The following is a 17,706-nucleotide window of genomic DNA, read 5'->3' on the forward strand; positions in this document are numbered from 1 at the left end:
TGAACTTCAAGTAAATCTCTCTCGAGTCTTGACTCCTTTACCATGCTCAACAAGTATTCTTTTTCAATTCCAAAATTAATATTTCTTAACCAGTTATGTATTCTTATTTATTTTATTGTTTATGTTTTTACAGGAATCAGCGATTCTGAAACCCCAAAGGGCTATGATTATTTCAGATATGGCATATCTAATTCATGTCAGAGGTTTTTCCGAGCTTGCCTTTTCAAGCCTTCAATTGCCACATCAGCTTCATTTACTAGGTGCTGAAACAGATTCCCTAGGGTTAATCTTTTTTCATGTCAGTACCAGGTGGAAATAAATCTGCTGTGATTCTTCGGGGATCGCAGGACCCTGTTATTCCAATTCTAACCTTCCATTTTTTGGAATGCACAAATCTTAACAACACTTACTTTTTATGCACGAATCTCTAAACAGATAAATGGATGGATTTGGAATAACAGGATCCTACGATCCCCGAAGAATCACAGCAGATTTATTTCCGTACCAGGTCTGCCCTGGTTAAGTACCTATTTAAATGTCATTAATGTGCCCAGATTGGCACAGTAAATGGTGTTTTTTTATTATATTTTTTTATTTGGAGCTGTAATTATCTAAGGAAGCTCTTTTAGCCTCCTTTTTTATTTGGTTCACTTGGTAATATACACACAGTGAGGACGATCATAGAAAAGTTTCTCACTCACTCTCTCTCTCTCTCTCATACACACACAAGATTCCTTTGTGATTTGCAAAAAATAAAATAATAATAATAAAAAGAAAAAGAAAAAGAAAACATAATCCCGTTACAACACAAGTAAATAACAGGAGAGCATAGAAGACTATCTCTGAAAAAAAATACATCACCTGTACACTTGGTAAACCCTCATGCCATATCCATGACATGGAATCAGAAAAAGAAATATCACACCATACATGCCGCTATAATCGCTATTTAGAACCTTGAACAAAAGTACTGTCCGGTTTCATTTCTCGAGATCAAATTTTGCTTACAAGCAAAGTATATTTAGTTCAACACTATTTTTTTCCACCTTTATAGTTATTATTATAATTCTAAATAATTTAGTATTGAAAAGATGGTGTTTTATCTTGGATTCTGATTGAACAATTTTCATAAGTTGCCCTCAATAAAAATGGTTATTTAAAGAAAAATGCAAACCAGTGAGATATCCCATATATTAGATTACTACATATCTATATTTTGTTTTCAAAGTCCAAATAGTCAATTTAAACCGTTCAACGTCATTTCCATATCAAAATGTACTTGTAAACTAATTTTACATTTTTTAGAATTTATTTACTATTTTTTAGGAGAAAAAAGTCATTGCCCGGCAGTTGCATCTATTCGACGAGATCCACCAAAAGAACACTACGGGCCCAGGACAGTCTTTCATCCAGGTAGGCGCCTCTGCACGAGGATATTGCGGGCAAGTTCCTCTTTCCGATCGTCTAGGAGAGGCAACAAGTGACAAGAATGGCAAACATCCCCATCTATCTTGTTTTCATATTAAAACTAAATAGTTAGATACACTAGGTGCCACAGATGAAGTGGAAAAAAATTGAAGGAGACAAGAAAATGCAATCGGAACCATTTTTTTAGTCTTACACGAATCTATAGCGGGCCTCTATAATTCAATTGGGTTTGAATTTTCAATTGCGGGCAATATATGGGCTTTGTATATGGAAAGGAGGCCTTTTAGTTTTCGGTTAATTATGGAAGCTAGCTCTAGCAATTGTTAGATTGACAAATCTTTTGGATTTGCAACAGAAATCAATGCTTTTGGAGCACACTGGGATCCCTTTGAGGCGAAATCTATGTTTTTAAAGAATATAACAATTACAAGTTTACAACCCTCATAAGGGTCCATTTTGAAGTGTACTAAAACTTATTATTAAGGAATCTTTTGGCAAAAAGGTTTTAGACAAGGTTATTTTTGGTGAGGAATTTGCAAGATGAAGACTATACAAGTTGGATTATGATTTAAAATGTGGGTTCTAGGAAAAATGGGAGATGATTATATAGCTCAATAAATTAAAAATTTAGACATATACAATGAAATTACTTAAGAAAATAACCTTAATTAGTATCGTATTTGCAACAGAACAATTTGTTCTTAAGCCATTCTGTCAAACACTCACCCCAATCACAATGTCACTTTAATAACAAATCTACTGCAGAGCATAATTGTTGAAATTTCAATAAAAACACCATTAAAATCAGATGCAAACATATTAACAAGATTAACTGAGTTGTTCCACGCACAATCCAATTTAACTAACAACTCTAAATCATTCAAAAGAGGAGAAGAGAATATGGGATTACGGCCTGGGCACATAGATGCTGGGCAATTTGGAAGGAAAGAAATAGAAGGCGCTTCTCGGGTGAGAAGAGAAATGTGATTCCACTAATATATGATACGCTCTATCAAATTCAACAATGTTTACAAAGACTATATTGTTCAACTGGTGGCTAAACAAGAGTTGGCTGAAATCACATATCCGGGGGCAACCGAACCAGGTGCATCTGGTAATAATCAAGCATAACCGGCTCAATATTTTTAGCTTCCAATTTGCCAAAAAAAAATGTTATAACAAATGTGACCCTCATCATTACGAACATATGACATTTTTCTCGTGTACGCCATGTAGACACTACCCAATCAATTGAATCTCAGTTATCAGTATGTACAGACAGCCAGGTAATGTTTGTTATAGTGACTAAGATTTACTGAATGAACGACTGAAATTTTGTTTGAATGAATAGGTGCTTAGAAGCAAAAAAAAAAATAGCATGCTATTTAGAGTAGCAGTGATTTATATTAAATCAATTTCCTCCATTATCTTATCACTTTTTTTTTAACAATTTTAGCATAACAAAATAAATTTTTTTCCCATTAATACAAACAATATATGTTGAAGGATAAATCTCGGTTGCCATTTTATAAATATTGTTAGTTGAATTACTAGTAACACTAACAAATTGAAAATATTCTGAAATTTATGGAAAAAAGAGCTTGTGATTCTTTTCAACTACGGATAAGACAAGAAATTAATGTAGATTAGATGACTATAAACAATTTTGGTTCATCTCTTAATATGAGTCTCCAAGATAGGTCTTCATACTTCGACACTCCGTAGATGTGCATCATATCATAAGATTGCACTTTGTTTGTTGTTTAGGGCAGTACTTAATTTCCTAAAAAATGAAAGAGAAGAATTTCTACGGCCACAAATTTTCATGAACTTTTTTAAATATTAGAAATCAAAAAGTTCAAACAATAAATCTGAATCATGAATCTTGTCTCAATTGGCAGTCTAAAGAGAAGTTGAATAGACGTTTAACTCAATTTTGCCATTTTTGTATGTGTGTGTGTGTGTGAGTGTGTGTGTAAGTTTTTTTTTTCTTTTGTAAATTCAACAGTATAATTTAAATAAGAAAAATATATAAACAGTGCCATACTGTTTTAATAAATGAAAACAAAAAATAAAGCAAGAGAGAACTCTTTAACTGGGATAAGGATAACACAATTCCTTGAAACTATATATTTTGGATTGTTGAACTAACTTAAGTGTGCGACATACTTGATTCATAGAGAAGCTGTTAAGTTTGTTTAATAGGCAGATATTCTTGATTTCTTTGTAATCCAATTAAATGTACCAAGTATAAAGACTTTTTGTGTTTGTAGCATTAATATTATTTTTCCTTAGACAATGGGTCGAATTTCCATTCTTTTAAGTATATTGAGTACGAGTTTTACAACTTTGAAAACACATTACAATTTAGGGATCAATAATAGTCATGAAGTATCATACTAATAAAATAAAACCAAAATAAAGGTGAAATATTTTCCAAATTGCTCAATACCTAACAAAAGTATCCTTCCATCACAACACTTCCATTAATGACTCTAGACTCCAAATCCTTCAATCTCAGATTTTTCAAATCTTTCAATCTCAGATTTTTTGACTCAACTTCTAAACCTAAATGTGCTTCACCCGAGCTCCAAATCGGTAACACCTCCGTAATTACCTTATTTAACAAATTGCTCTCATAAAAGTTCCTCAAAAGGCTCCTAATACCACTATCATCCTCTCTAAAATCCACAAGAACCCCAGATAAACCCCTATTTAAACAATAATCAAGAACAGAATTCAAGCTCAAGTCCTCCATTACCGCCATCTCTACTTCAAAGTTTGCTTCGATTGGTACAGATTTATTTGCTAAGACAACTACATTTGCTGCAATATCTTCGCTTAATGATTTTAACATCAATGGAGGGTTCCCGTCCTGTGCTATAACTATGTAGACGGGTTGATTGGCACCAATTTCTTTTGATTTGGGAAACCCTAAAGTTTCTACAAGATTGCTAGAGAGAATAACCCCATCGTATTCTTGTAGTAAATTTGAATAATAGCCACCTGATTCAGATGCCCCTTCTCCAATTTGGTCTGCCACCTGTCCATTCGCGGAGAGGCTATACCTGTATAACAAATCAGGGAGTTCCACATTTCAAGTTGAACAATACATTTAATAGCCAAAAATTTGATTTACTCAGCAAATTGGAAAAATTGGTCATCTTTTCATGACATAATTTTGGGTAAGATTTACAAGATTCATTTAATAGTTTTGTGATTTGTACAATAGTATAAATGTTGGAAGTGGTCTCAGAAACACATAATCATTTTTTAAAGTGTGATTGCCATAAAAATATTTCAAAAAAAAAATAGCTTTAAATTAAAGAAAATAATTAATGAAAGATAAAATTGTTATATATTATAAAATATTTTGATAATATTGTGTTCATAAAAGACTAATTAATAGTGTTAATATCATAATTACCTATATGTTAATAGGGATTGGGGCTTTGGACAAAGCCTCATCGTCCAAAATCAAGCTTATACGTCCGATTTGCATTGAGATTTGTATAAATATATTTAAAACTTAATAAATTTAAATGACTCATTGAATCTAAATATTTATACAAATTGTGATCTAAATATTTATACAAATTGTGATATAGATCGAGCAGTTTATGTAAGACTTTAGATGAGACTTTGTCCAAAATTATTTGGACAAAACTACTCCCACCCATATTATAAAGCTTTCAGTAGATTTTGCAGATGTAATATTAAGGATCTATGGACCTTAATACTTAACATTAATTATGTATATTATTATTTATGAAATGGGTAAAAAATATCATAGAAGCCAACTCTTTCCATTGATTTTCTTTTTACATAAAATATTCTTTGTTCAATGCATTCGGTTCACACACTAACGACAAAATATTGAAAAAAGCAATAATTCATGGCCACGAATCATTGTATCCGTTCGGAACTCTTAGGCCCTTAGATATGTTGGATGAAACGAAAATAGTTACAATAGATGGTTATTTTAAAATAGAAGTTATTTGGAATAGCAATGAAATAATATTTTTGATATTTAGAATAGTTATAATAGCTATTATTTTTTATTTTTGTAAATGTTGGAATAGCTACTATTTGAAAGTATGAAGAAAGAGAAATATTTTTTTTTGAATTTTCGTTAATACAGTTTCAAAATTATAAAATTGACATCACTTCTGTTTTTTCTATGTCATGACAATTCATTTGAGATCACAATTGCCTATCTTTCCTCTTAATTAGTATCTTGTTAACACATTTTTTTTAAAGAAAGACCAAAAGGCCAGCTATATTAAAATCATCAGCAAGTATTTATATGGATGCTAGCAAGTATTTGTACCCATCAATGCTGGTTTACATTATATTTCAATTATTCAATGACATCGTGCAAAAATATTAAAAATACAGGAATAAACACAAGAATTGGATCGGAAACTCGGACTTTTTTGCTAAGAACTTTTTTTTACTATAAAAGTCGAAATAAAATTGTAAAAAAAATATAATTACTTAAAAAATAGTATCAAGACCACTGGTTAACACTTAAAAAAGAAATAATAAAAAATTATAAAGAAATATATCAAAAGGGAAAACGAAAACAATTAAAAAGAAAAATATAACAAAAATAAAATAAAATGGAGGTGTCGATTACATGAAATGGAGAGAAAAATAAGTCTGAATAAGAGATTCCTCTTTTTTTCATTTAGATAAATAAGTGAAGCCCACGCTAAGTGGTCAATCATTTTCAATTGAGGGGTCCCATGGTTCAAAGGTGTATGTGCACCATGTTCATTTTCTATTGAATGCTCTTTCTTCTTTTCCAAGAAATAACTCACAAAAGCAGAAAAATCGAAGAATCAAGATCCAATGCAAGAATTAGTTTGAAACTAGAAGAATTATTCTAAATCATAAGACTCGGTCTAGAATCAGTTCAAGACGGCGGCGTGGGTTAGTGGAGAGCAAGGCAACAGTGGATGAGCCAGGCGAGTGGATCTCTGCCACCATCGCAAGCTGTCACGCTCGCAGGCGAGGAGTAGCGTAGAAGGAGAGAGAGAGAGAGGCGAGTAGTAGAGGAGAAGAATGAAGTTTTAAGCTGTACAAAAATCTCCATTTTTTTTTCCTTTCTTTGATTTGAGATTCATGGGAATTTACTAAAAATAACAAATTATTAGAGTTGAGAATGGAAACCGTTAGAGTTAGTTATAACTCACGGGGGAAAACTCGGGGGTTGAGATTAGGGGAGAAAAATCTTTATTCTTTGTTTTAATGTAACTGAGAAGAAATTGGAACAAAAAATAAAAGATTGGAAAATTCCAATCAGCCACGTATCAGCAGAAAAATCGTGCGGTGATAAGGAAATCCCAATATTAGTGAGAACAAAAAAAGGCAATAGAAATACTTAACCGCAAAATAAACTTGCAATGATCGGCGTAGGAAGAAAAAGAGAGTGGACAGTCGGGAGAAAAAAAGCAAAGAGGAAAACGAAAAGCTCGGGAAAATAATAGTCAGATCAACTATTTTAGAAAGTATATTTTTGTGAATTATCATTTTAATTAGAGATTTAACTATGGTTAACTTCATAATTATTATTAATGGATAAAAAAAAAGAGTTTTAAGAGTTTAGAGACAAATTAAATATATTTAAGTGTTAAGGGGTATATAGAAAATTAAAGAACTGTGTAAGGATACACCAAAAATTAATACAATGGGTAAATTGTGATTATTTGAAATTTAGAGGAGAAAATACTTAATTTTGATGTTTTTGGGGGTACACGTGAAATTTCCCCAAGAGAAAACGGTCAACACAGAACTGTTCAGTGGGGGGTGGGGGGTAGACTCGTGCATTGCCCTGTAGGCTGGCGCTTGAGGCCTCACTCCAAGCGCCATCCTTCCAATGGTCTCGTCTCATTTTCTCTTTCTTATTGCATTACATCTATGGACCTTACCTTTTGAGTTACATGGTGAGTTCCTAGCAATGCTATATTCTAAGACGCATTTCATCGAACAGTTCATGTGCAACCCAAAATGCGAGATGTTTTGTACAACACATTACTAAATGTGCAAACAAAAAACAAGATTACTGTCTGATGGAACCAAGATAATAACTTGAATTTACCCTTCCCTATACAACAATGACAAATCTTGCCATTAAAAATGAGATGCTTCAAAAAAGTTATGCCCATGGTTTCAAGGAATTAAATTCTTCAGGAGGCATATGCAATTGTGACATGAAAATAGACTAATCTAATAAATGAAATTGCAATGATCTTTTCTATAATTTTGGAAGTTCTTAGCCATAATTTGCCCATTTTATTGAATTATATAGATATACTTGCTCTTTGCACGGGGCTAAGGTTTGTAACACTTGTATTATGATAGAGCAATGCCTGAACTTCAAGTAAATCTCTCTCGAGTCTTGACTCCTTTACCATGCTCAACAAGTATTCTTTTTCAATTCCAAAATTAATATTTCTTAACCAGTTATGTATTCTTATTTATTTTATTGTTTATGTTTTTACAGGAATCAGCGATTCTGAAACCCCAAAGGGCTATGATTATTTCAGATATGGCATATCTAATTCATGTCAGAGGTTTTTCCGAGCTTGCCTTTTCAAGCCTTCAATTGCCACATCAGCTTCATTTACTAGGTGCTGAAACAGATTCCCTAGGGTTAATCTTTTTTCATGTCAGTACCAGGTGGAAATAAATCTGCTGTGATTCTTCGGGGATCGCAGGACCCTGTTATTCCAATTCTAACCTTCCATTTTTTGGAATGCACAAATCTTAACAACACTTACTTTTTATGCACGAATCTCTAAACAGATAAATGGATGGATTTTGGAATAACAGGATCCTACGATCCCCGAAGAATCACAGCAGATTTATTTCCGTACCAGGTCTGCCCTGGTTAAGTACCTATTTAAATGTCATTAATGTGCCCAGATTGGCACAGTAAATGGTGTTTTTTTATTATATTTTTTTATTTGGAGCTGTAATTATCTAAGGAAGCTCTTTTAGCCTCCTTTTTTATTTGGTTCACTTGGTAATATACACACAGTGAGGACGATCATAGAAAAGTTTCTCACTCACTCTCTCTCTCTCTCTCTCTCTCTCTCATACACACACAAGATTCCTTTGTGATTTGCAAAAAATAAAATAATAATAATAAAAAGAAAAAGAAAAAGAAAACATAATCCCGTTACAACACAAGTAAATAACAGGAGAGCATAGAAGACTATCTCTGAAAAAAAATACATCACCTGTACACTTGGTAAACCCTCATGCCATATCCATGACATGGAATCAGAAAAAGAAATATCACACCATACATGCCTTTGCCTTTTTTTTTCTTTTCTTTTTTCTCACATTTCGATCGTTTCTATAAATTACACCACAATTCTAGTTTCAGCATGAATCAATTGATACCTCTGAAAATGAGAGTTGGAAGGAATTGAACTTTTTACTTCAAATAATTGGTGAATTAAATGAGTTCAGTTTTCTCCAACAATTCATATTCAGTTTTAATCTTACAAGAAAGAAAATATGAAATTATATTATGGGTTTATGAGGTATGGAATGTGAGAATTGCAGGAAATCAAATCAATACATTTATCTGTTTTCTTGAGTTGTTGTTGTTGGTTTGGTTTTCTCCAATATCTCACGTTAACTTACTCATTCAAAAGCCATTTAAAATTTATTGTAGTTGTGTTGTCGTGCAGATATATATACGTACTTATCGGTGTTTTATGGGATTCAAAAGTGAGAATTGGAGGAAGTTTAATCCATGTGAAATTGAGCAAATTTGGATTCAATTTCCTCCAATATCTTATTTTTGACTCGTCCATTAGATATCACCTCAGTGTTTTATGCAAAAGTATATTTCATAATATTAGGAATTGTGACCCAGAAATTACCCCAAAAATGAATTAAGTCCTCTAGAACATGTAGAAAAAGAAATAATGTAATCATACTAACAATTATAGCTAAATATAAACTAAGAATTAATTTGATTTGGACAATAAATACAAGACAAAATAAAATAGCAGAGGTGACAGAATCAGCCTCAGCAGTAAGAATGTTTCTCTTGAATATGCCTTCTTTCTCCTTCATGCATTGTAGCTTTAAAATCTCTCTGTGCTTTGATTTTTTCTCTCAACCACTTCGCTTTTTTTTTTTCCAATATAAGTTGCTAGGTTAATTTCTTTGTATGAGCAACTCTTTGTATGGCTATGCTTTGCAGGGCCAGTCCTGAATATTTCGGGGCTCGGGGCGAAAGAAAAATTTCAGGGCCCGGTCCTGAATATAATTTGGTTTTCAGATATATTTCTTGTTTTTTCGTGCACCTCACTTTCAACTTGGTTTTTCAAAGACTCATTTTGTAGTTTATTTTTTTTTCCAAAATTTTTGAATATAACCTTTTTGAGGTTTTATTTTTTCTTCTCTCTTTTTCTATTTTTTTTTCGCTACTTGATGCACATTTTCTAGAAAATATTATTTTAAATTAAAAGATAAAACAAAGTAATAAAACGATAAAACCTAATCAATGAGACAGAGCAGTCCAATACAGAGGCCGTGCCGCTACCGTGCTCATTGTCGCGCTAGCTGCCGTGTTCGCTGTCTGTGCCGCGCTTGTTGCCGCACTCACTGTCAATTTTCTAGTTTTTTGGAGTCACGTTGGATGTCACTGTTGATTGTTTCTTGGCATAACCTCAATTAATTTCTTGACATACATGCTTCTATATATAATTTAGTGCGCAATAGTATTGATTGTTGAAGAATTGGAAGTTTCAAAATAAAGTAACTTTGAATAAACGGTAAAATGAAAAAAAAGGAATGATTGAATCAATTCACGGATATCACTATATCAGATTGATATCCTCCTAATAGCGAAGAAATATTTTTGCGGCTGTCCGTAAATGGTAATACATATAAAATTTGGTTTTCCTTCTCAATTTGGTTTCCCTTATGTTTTGCATCGGCTGTCAATACATATAATTTTTTTTTTTAATTTTCGGGGCCCTTTGAGAATTTGTTGCCCAGGGCCATTGCCCTGGCTGCCCTGGGCCAGGGTCGGCATTGATGCTTTGGTCTTTATATAGAGGTCTATGATTGGCACTTGGATACCTGTGAAACTGCATTTTTGTATTAAATCATTGTGGTTCTGATCCTCATAAAAAATAATAATTTATAGTTTTGGGACAATTTGTTAGTTGTGGTGATGCACAGCATCACAGAACATATCACATGCACATTCAAATTTAAGGATATTTTTTTTTCTCAATATGTTGTGCTCTTTTTTTTTTAGTTTTGTTTATTCTTATTTTAATTTATATTTGTTCAATTAAAATAATTTCCAGTCATGAATCAAGTTTGATGGGGTGGAATTTAATTTCAGTAATTGTTGGTAAAATAGATTGGGTATAGACAATATAAAATAGCAATAAAATAAAATTAGAATAGGTATATGAAATTTGATTTATATTTGTGTAATTTGAATTGCTATTTATTTCAAGAATGGGCAAATTTTCTGGAATAAAATGGACAAAATCTATGTGCCCTGATGCATGATCCTAACATGTGCCAAGGCATGTGATATATTTTTCTCTATTATTTTATGTTGTATGCTACATTCATTTTTCAAGTTTAATGAATGTGATTCTATATTTAACTTTTTCCTGGTAAAGGTTTTGTTTGCCACAAAGCTAAGCTTTTTTTTTTGTTTAATTGGTGATGCTTATGATCTAACAAAAGTACTGTCCGGTTTCATTTCTCGAGATCAAATTTTGCTTACAAGCAAAGTATATTTAGTTCAACACTATTTTTTTCCACCTTTATAGTTATTATTATAATTCTAAATAATTTAGTATTAAAAAGATGGTGTTTTATCTTGGATTCTGATTGAACAATTTTCATAAGTTGCCCTCATTAAAAATGGTTATTTAAAGAAAAATGCAAACCAGTGAGATATCCCATATATTAGATTACTACATATCTATATTTTGTTTTCAAAGTCCAAATAGTCAATTTAAACCGTTCAACGTCATTTCCATATCAAAATGTACTTGTAAACTAATTTTACATTTTTTAGAATTTATTTACTATTTTTTATGAGAAGTGGAAAATCACTACTTTTTTATGGTCTAGAATTTTTAGATAAAGTGAGTTTTTACCTATCCAAAGAAATAATAAAAAAAATCTAAAAAATGTAAAACTTGATTTACAAGTACATTTTCGTATGGAAATCATGTTGAACTATTTCAAATAGACTATTTAAACTTTCACAAAATATTGATCCGTAGTATAGACCAATCTGTGCTATGCATAGTACCATAGCCTCAACATTTTAGTAGTGGTACATTATTTACTGGTAGAAATGTTGTTACCTCTTTTGATTTTTTTTTTTCGTTGTTGTTGATGCCATCCAATGTAGAAGGAAACCAATTGGCAAGAGAACTGTTCAAGTACAATTGTACAAAACATGATTGCACAAGTGCTTCCTGCTGCTGGAGTAGATACCGATCTCCTACCTGTGACACCAAGTGAAGAAACAAAAAAAAAAAAAAATTCAAAATCATCAGATTTTATGCAGAATAATGCTTGTGCAATCAAAATAAAAATCTCCTACCTGGAGTAGAATAATGCTTTCAGTTCTCTCTGTGTTGATCTGACAGATTTTATGCAGAATGTTGAAATATCCATCCCCACTTTAAATGGTTACTTTCCTATTTCATAGAAGTCATTAACATAAATTAACATAGTGAAGATCATTGGTTCAAATGGATTGTGGTCTTTGGGTTTTTTCTTGGATTTTCTGGGAGATCGAATCCTGAGGTAGGAAATTCCTGCTCCCAGAATCACTATTAGTGGATCCCAAGTTAAAATAATTAATAGTGACCGGCCCCCTTTAAGAGTGACCAGTCCTAGGTGCAGTGACTGAGAGAGCAGGATTTTTTTGCACCCGGGGGGCAGGTGATCTACTTCCATTTTCTGGCGTGATGGCAGTGCCATACTTCTCTGAATTTTTGTACCCAGATCCACCAAGACAGTACCTGACAAGTCATAGACAGAGAAGGTGAATTATGTGAGAATAAGCATTTATGAGAGCAGGTAATTATATGCTAAAACATTAATTACATAATAATTGATAGCACACTTTTTATGAGGATGATGAGTTATTATTTCTAATTTACTTTTGGGTTGTATTCTCATCTCTGTCACTTATTATCAGATTTTAGGCTCAAATAATGCAATGTATCCATAATTAATGAGTGAGGCTTTGGTACTATGCGTAGCGCATTTTGGTCCATACTATGAATTTATATTTTGCATGTCTAAATAATCAATTTGAGCCGTTCAACATGATTTCCATATAAAAATATACTTGCAGATTAAATCTTAATTTTTTTTACAATTTTTTTTTTATTTCTTTAGATAGGCAGAAAATCACTTGATGTGAATATCATAGTAGGAATTATCGGCCAATACCGATACGTATTGGCCGACACCGATCCGATACTGAGCTGATACTGACGGATTTTTTGTTTTTCGTCCAATTTCTGCTATTTTGGTCCGATTCTGGTCATTATTCGTCTGAAAACTTGAACCCGTGATTGTCTAAATAGAGTATAAACTATGCACATGCTGAAAACTCGTCACATTCATTGATTAAATAGAGTATAAACTATGCACATGCTGAATTACTGAATATGTACGAGATATGCATATGGATATAAAGATGATAACAATCCTTCATTTTGGTCTACAATGTCTTCTTTTTTTGGTTCCGGACAACAATATCCCCATTTTTATCATAATACAGACGACGACGAAGTGATCCAGCCAGCACGACATAGTTTCTGGCAGTGAAAGAGTGTGTTTATAGTTTTAATGCTTGTATTATATTGTATTAATAGATTATTTGATTGTAATAATTTATCTAAACATAAATTATTGACGAATTATTTTTTTATCAATTTTTTTCTATTTTTTAGTATAAAACAAGTTTCTGGCAAAAAAGTCCAATACTCCGATCCGTATCGGCCGATAGACCGATCCCGTATCGGTATCGGCCGGGACCGATCCCGATCCCGATACCGATAATTCCTACTATGGTGAATATAGACCATTCAAAAGTAGTGATTTTCTATCTATCTAAAAAAAATTCAAAAAAAAAAAGAAGAAGAAGAAAGAGAGAGAGAGAATTATTTGAATTTATGTAAATAAATTCAAGATCTTGTCGCTATGGATTGTCAAATGTAGATATGGTTTCATTGTTAGGTGGAAGAAGCTGCTGGATCTGTAATCTGGTTTCTTGAAGGCAGATACTCGATCTAATCGAGGAGCTGGGGATTCCGAGGGGATCTGGATGTTTCCATGGGGGTTAAAAGCTATCAGTCATTTTAGCAAATGTAAAATTAAAAGCAAAAGCAGACTTCTTCAAGAACACAGGAAGAGGTGCTGCCTTTAGGAAGTACCCTTCAGTACTCAACTTTTAAGAGGAGAAAGTGAAGTTGAGTATGAACTTTGTTATGGGTAAACTTGGGTTTGAGGCTAGGAGTATTGCTTCGCAACCACGGTTTCTCGGGTGTAGCTTACAAAATGTATTGATCCCGAGTTATACTGTACTAAGTACACTTCAAAGCAAGGGACTGAAGAAAAGGTGCAGTTTTTTCAATGCTTGTTTGGTTCCCGAAAGGCACTTCCGTGAGATCTATGTCGTACCATATGAGAATGATGTGCCTGGCCTCGGCGAAGCTTATGCTGCTGCTTTTGGTGAGAAAGTGCCTGTCTGACTGTTCTCGTGGGAAAGGAATTATGTGTATCAGTTTGCAGCTGTAAATTTCGTAACAGATGATACTAACTAGTCATCAGAAGCTTGTAGTTCTTAATTGGTACCTCTTTGGTTCTAGTATCATTTCAGTTGGGTATGCTCAATATCATTCTTCTAATTTATTTGCTTTCTTTCTCTTTTTTCATTTTCATTTTGTTGCTTAATTGTTGAGTTATTGTAAGAATCCATCAAAAATTGGAAAACTACTAAAGCCGATGGGAATCAGTCTAAAGCTGAAAATCATAAAAACGGATATTACCAACAAGCAATCTTCATGTATAAAACATACACAGTCTAACCCTTGCAAAACCAAACTAACCTCTGATTTAAAAACAACAATTTTAGAGTTTGACTAATAACATTAATAAGTGCAGAGTCTAAACAAGCAATAAGAACATTCTTTATTACATTTAATTTACAGGTCAAGTACAAACCTTAATTTGAATAATAGTAGGCAGTTAGTTACCACAACCTCAACTGCTAATACATACATAATCTGAAACCCAAACAAGGTGAAAAACCTTTTTTTTTTTTTTTTGTCAGATCTCAATAACAATCTTGCCAGTTGCGTGTCCCTCCATACTCTTGGCCCACGCCTCTGCTGCCTTGTCGAATGGGTGTTTTGAATCAATTACTGGCTTCAGTTTTCCATCTTTAACCAAACCAACCAAAAATTCCAAATCCTTTGAGCCAATTTTTAAAAAAAAGGGCACCAGTTGCTTCTTTGAAAAGGTTATTTTTTTCAAAGCTACGGTGACAAAGCTCGAGAAACCAGGTGATAGATCAATGACTTTTCCTGTTTCGCTCAAGTTCTTCTCAAAAACCGACCATGCGATCCCCTCACTGCATTTTACAACTGCATCATACCTCTTACCGCTTGGGCTTTTCAAGTTTTCTCCTTCAGGTGTTCTGTAATCCAGCACTTCATCAGCACCCAAGCTCTTAACAAAATCAATGTTGCGGGCACCACACGTGGCAGTCACATGTAGGCCAGCCAGCTTTGCAAGCTGGACTGCAAAGTGACCAACCCCACCTGAGGCGGCGGTTATAAGCACATTAAATGGTTTCCCGGTCCCATCAAATTTGGCACCGACCGATTCAAGTGTTTTAAATGCACTTCCAGCGGCGATTGGTAGACTGCAAGCCTCAATTGCGGACACTTCATGGGGTCGCTTAGCCGTTAGATTTGTCGGGGCCACTGTGTACTCTGCTAGACCTCTTCCAATCTGTTTGCACAAATAGTTTGCTTGGTATTGTGATTTGTGCGCTATGTTCATAATTATAATATTTTTTTCTGGAACTTAATTAATAATACCTTTGTAGAAAGGTACTGTTACAAACCGCTAAATCATTTTGTTATTCATTAGGCTCATTTGTGTTTGTTTAAGGCCATCATAAATTAAAAGTTATCCACACAACCACTATAAACTGATCAACCCAACTGTTGTAAACACTTACCATAAAATTAAGTGTAGTGACAATTTTATCTCCCGGCTGAAAATCATTCACTCCAGCACCAATATTGACTACTTCTCCCGCAACATCAGACACTGTTCCAATAATATATATATTAATAATGAACCAAAATTAGCTCATTTGAAGCATATCACTTCAGCAGGTGCTGTTTGAAAGAAGAACTAAGATGTACTTACCTGGCACACAGGGAAATTTTGGGTATAAAGGGCGCATTATGCCATTTTGGATTTTCCAGTCGGAAGGATTTATACTTACGGCTTCCACTTTAACTAAAATCTCCCCTTTCTTCGGTGTAGGTACTGCTATCTTCACTTTCTGCAATCAAACAAACTTGTGTGCATCAGTGCATGTAGCATAAAATTAAGAACAAAACACTGTAACAACAGGTAAAAGTTAGAACATTACCTTGAGTGCAGCGGCGCCACCTTTGTAACCTTCATAGCAGAAGGCGTTCATTAATTTCCCGGGCATGGTAAGACCGTGATTAGGAAGCACCGGAAAGGGTGGTTCTGGAAAAGCGTAGGTTGAAGAGCATTTATAGACGATCAGAAACAAGAATGAAAAGAAAGGGGGAATTTCACATATACCTCTCAAAAATTTCAAAATTACGTATTTCCCCCTCTAAACTTTAAAATTATATATTTTCCCCTCTAAACTTCAAAAACTCACAAATTTACCCATTTTATTATCTTTTATATTAAAACTCATTCTAAATTTATAAAATACCCATTTTACCCTTTAATAAAAGCATAAAATGTCCATCATACTCAAATTTTAATCTGAAGCGTTCCTCTACCGTCCGATCCGCGTGCATGACATTAAAATTTAACCTATAATGTACGGTATGATGCCATCATACCTCTAATGTCCATCATACTCAAATTATGGATTTTTTTACTTCATATGTTTATTCAAATCAATCAAGTGGTTAAAAAAATTTAACCTATAAAATATCCATTGAAATCAGAATTTTGATCTTTCAGCTTGAGCCATATGAAATGAAATTTTCATATACGGTTCTCAGAAAGAGTCATCACATAAATACATAATGATGAGCATGTAATACTTGTCGACCTTTTTTTTCATTTTATTTTTCTTTTGATCAAAAGAATCAAATGGGTGAACATATGAGAAGAAAAAAAAAAAAAGTAGAATCACACTCTAAAATTTTCTGTTCCCCTTCAAGTCTAGCTTTTTTTTTCTAATAAAAAGAGTTGATTTGTATCCAAGACTAACTTTTCCAATAAAAAGTGAGACCACATGCAATCTACCGAATTTTTTATTAATATCCAAATTTAATTTTAAATTTCAAAAACTAACCGCCTTAGCATTGCAATTCGAAAAATACCCTTTCCGGGAAAAATTTTAACTGAAACAGGCCCCATTTACGGAAAAAAAATTTCCGGAAACAGGTGAAATCCGGAAATATTTTATTCGGAAAAGATTTGTTTCCGGAAAAAAATTTTACGGAAAGAGGCCGAATTTCCGGAATTTTTTTTTCCGGAAATGCATTAAATTTCGTTATAAATTCGCAGTGTGTTTACGGTTCGCTTTCATACCATCCGCTCTCTCTCTCACAGTAAGTTTAAATTTAATTAATTTATTATTTATAATTTAAATTTAATTAATTTATTATTTATAATTTAATTTATTTATATTTTAAATTTAAGTAATTTATAATTTTAATTCCATTCATTTTTAATTTCATTAATTTATAATTTCAATTTCATTTATTTATAATTTAAATTTCATTTATTTGTAATTTAAATTTAGAAGTATTTAATTTGTAATTATTTAAATATGTAACTATTTAATTTGAAATTATTTAAATTCTGAATATTGTCATATTAATTGAAAAAAATAAAAAATGGTGCTGAATAAATTTAAAAGTTTTTTTAATTCTAAAATAATTTTATTAATTCTGAAATAATTTTGATTAATTCTGAAATGATTTAGAATTGTTTTAGGAACTTTTTGCTTTTCGG

At 32.7% G+C, this 17,706-nt stretch overlaps 2 protein-coding genes across 2 annotated transcripts; both read right to left on the reverse strand.

The window, feature by feature from the left end:
• Nucleotides 1-3,880: 3,880 nt before the first annotated feature.
• LOC144559812 (riboflavin biosynthesis protein PYRD, chloroplastic-like) lies at nt 3,881-6,420 on the reverse strand. The gene is made up of 3 exons (XM_078308977.1): nt 6,331-6,420; nt 6,142-6,230; nt 3,881-4,496 (listed from the first exon to the last, which is right to left on the reverse strand). The coding sequence occupies exons 1-3, from the start codon at nt 6,418-6,420 to the stop codon at nt 3,881-3,883; spliced, it is 795 nt and encodes a 264-aa protein (XP_078165103.1).
• Nucleotides 6,421-14,653: 8,233 nt separating this feature from the next.
• On the reverse strand, nt 14,654-16,290 carry LOC144558986 (chloroplast envelope quinone oxidoreductase homolog). Its single transcript, XM_078307875.1, has 4 exons — nt 16,127-16,290; nt 15,898-16,036; nt 15,704-15,795; nt 14,654-15,471 (listed from the first exon to the last, which is right to left on the reverse strand). Exons 1-4 carry the CDS (start codon nt 16,190-16,192, stop codon nt 14,785-14,787), a joined length of 984 nt encoding a protein of 327 aa, XP_078164001.1. The 5' UTR covers nt 16,193-16,290; the 3' UTR covers nt 14,654-14,784.
• Between the last annotated feature and the right edge of the window lie 1,416 nt (nt 16,291-17,706).

Source organism: Carex rostrata, chromosome 1, assembly GCF_964058835.1.
Source record: "Carex rostrata chromosome 1, lpCarRost1.2, whole genome shotgun sequence".
Classification (NCBI taxonomy): domain Eukaryota; kingdom Viridiplantae; phylum Streptophyta; class Magnoliopsida; order Poales; family Cyperaceae; genus Carex; species Carex rostrata.

Excerpts from the sequence above, each read along its gene's own strand:
- LOC144558986 (XM_078307875.1), bottom strand. The coding sequence starts at position 16,192 with ATGCCCGGGAAATTAATGAACGCCTTCTGCTATGAAGGTTACAAAGGT. Across the intron at positions 16,037-16,126 it reads GTGGCGCCGCTGCACTCAAG|AAAGTGAAGATAGCAGTACC; the intron begins GTAATGTTCTAA and ends GTTTGATTGCAG. Across the intron at positions 15,472-15,703 it reads TCACTACACTTAATTTTATG|ATTGGAAGAGGTCTAGCAGA; the intron begins GTAAGTGTTTAC and ends TTGTGCAAACAG.
- LOC144559812 (XM_078308977.1), bottom strand. The coding sequence starts at position 6,420 with ATGGTGGCAGAGATCCACTCGCCTGGCTCATCCACTGTTGCCTTGCTC. Across the intron at positions 6,231-6,330 it reads TTGAACTGATTCTAGACCGA|AAGAAAGAGCATTCAATAGA; the intron begins GTCTTATGATTT and ends TTCTTGGAAAAG. Across the intron at positions 4,497-6,141 it reads AAAATGATTGACCACTTAGC|GTATAGCCTCTCCGCGAATG; the intron begins GTGGGCTTCACT and ends TTTGTTATACAG.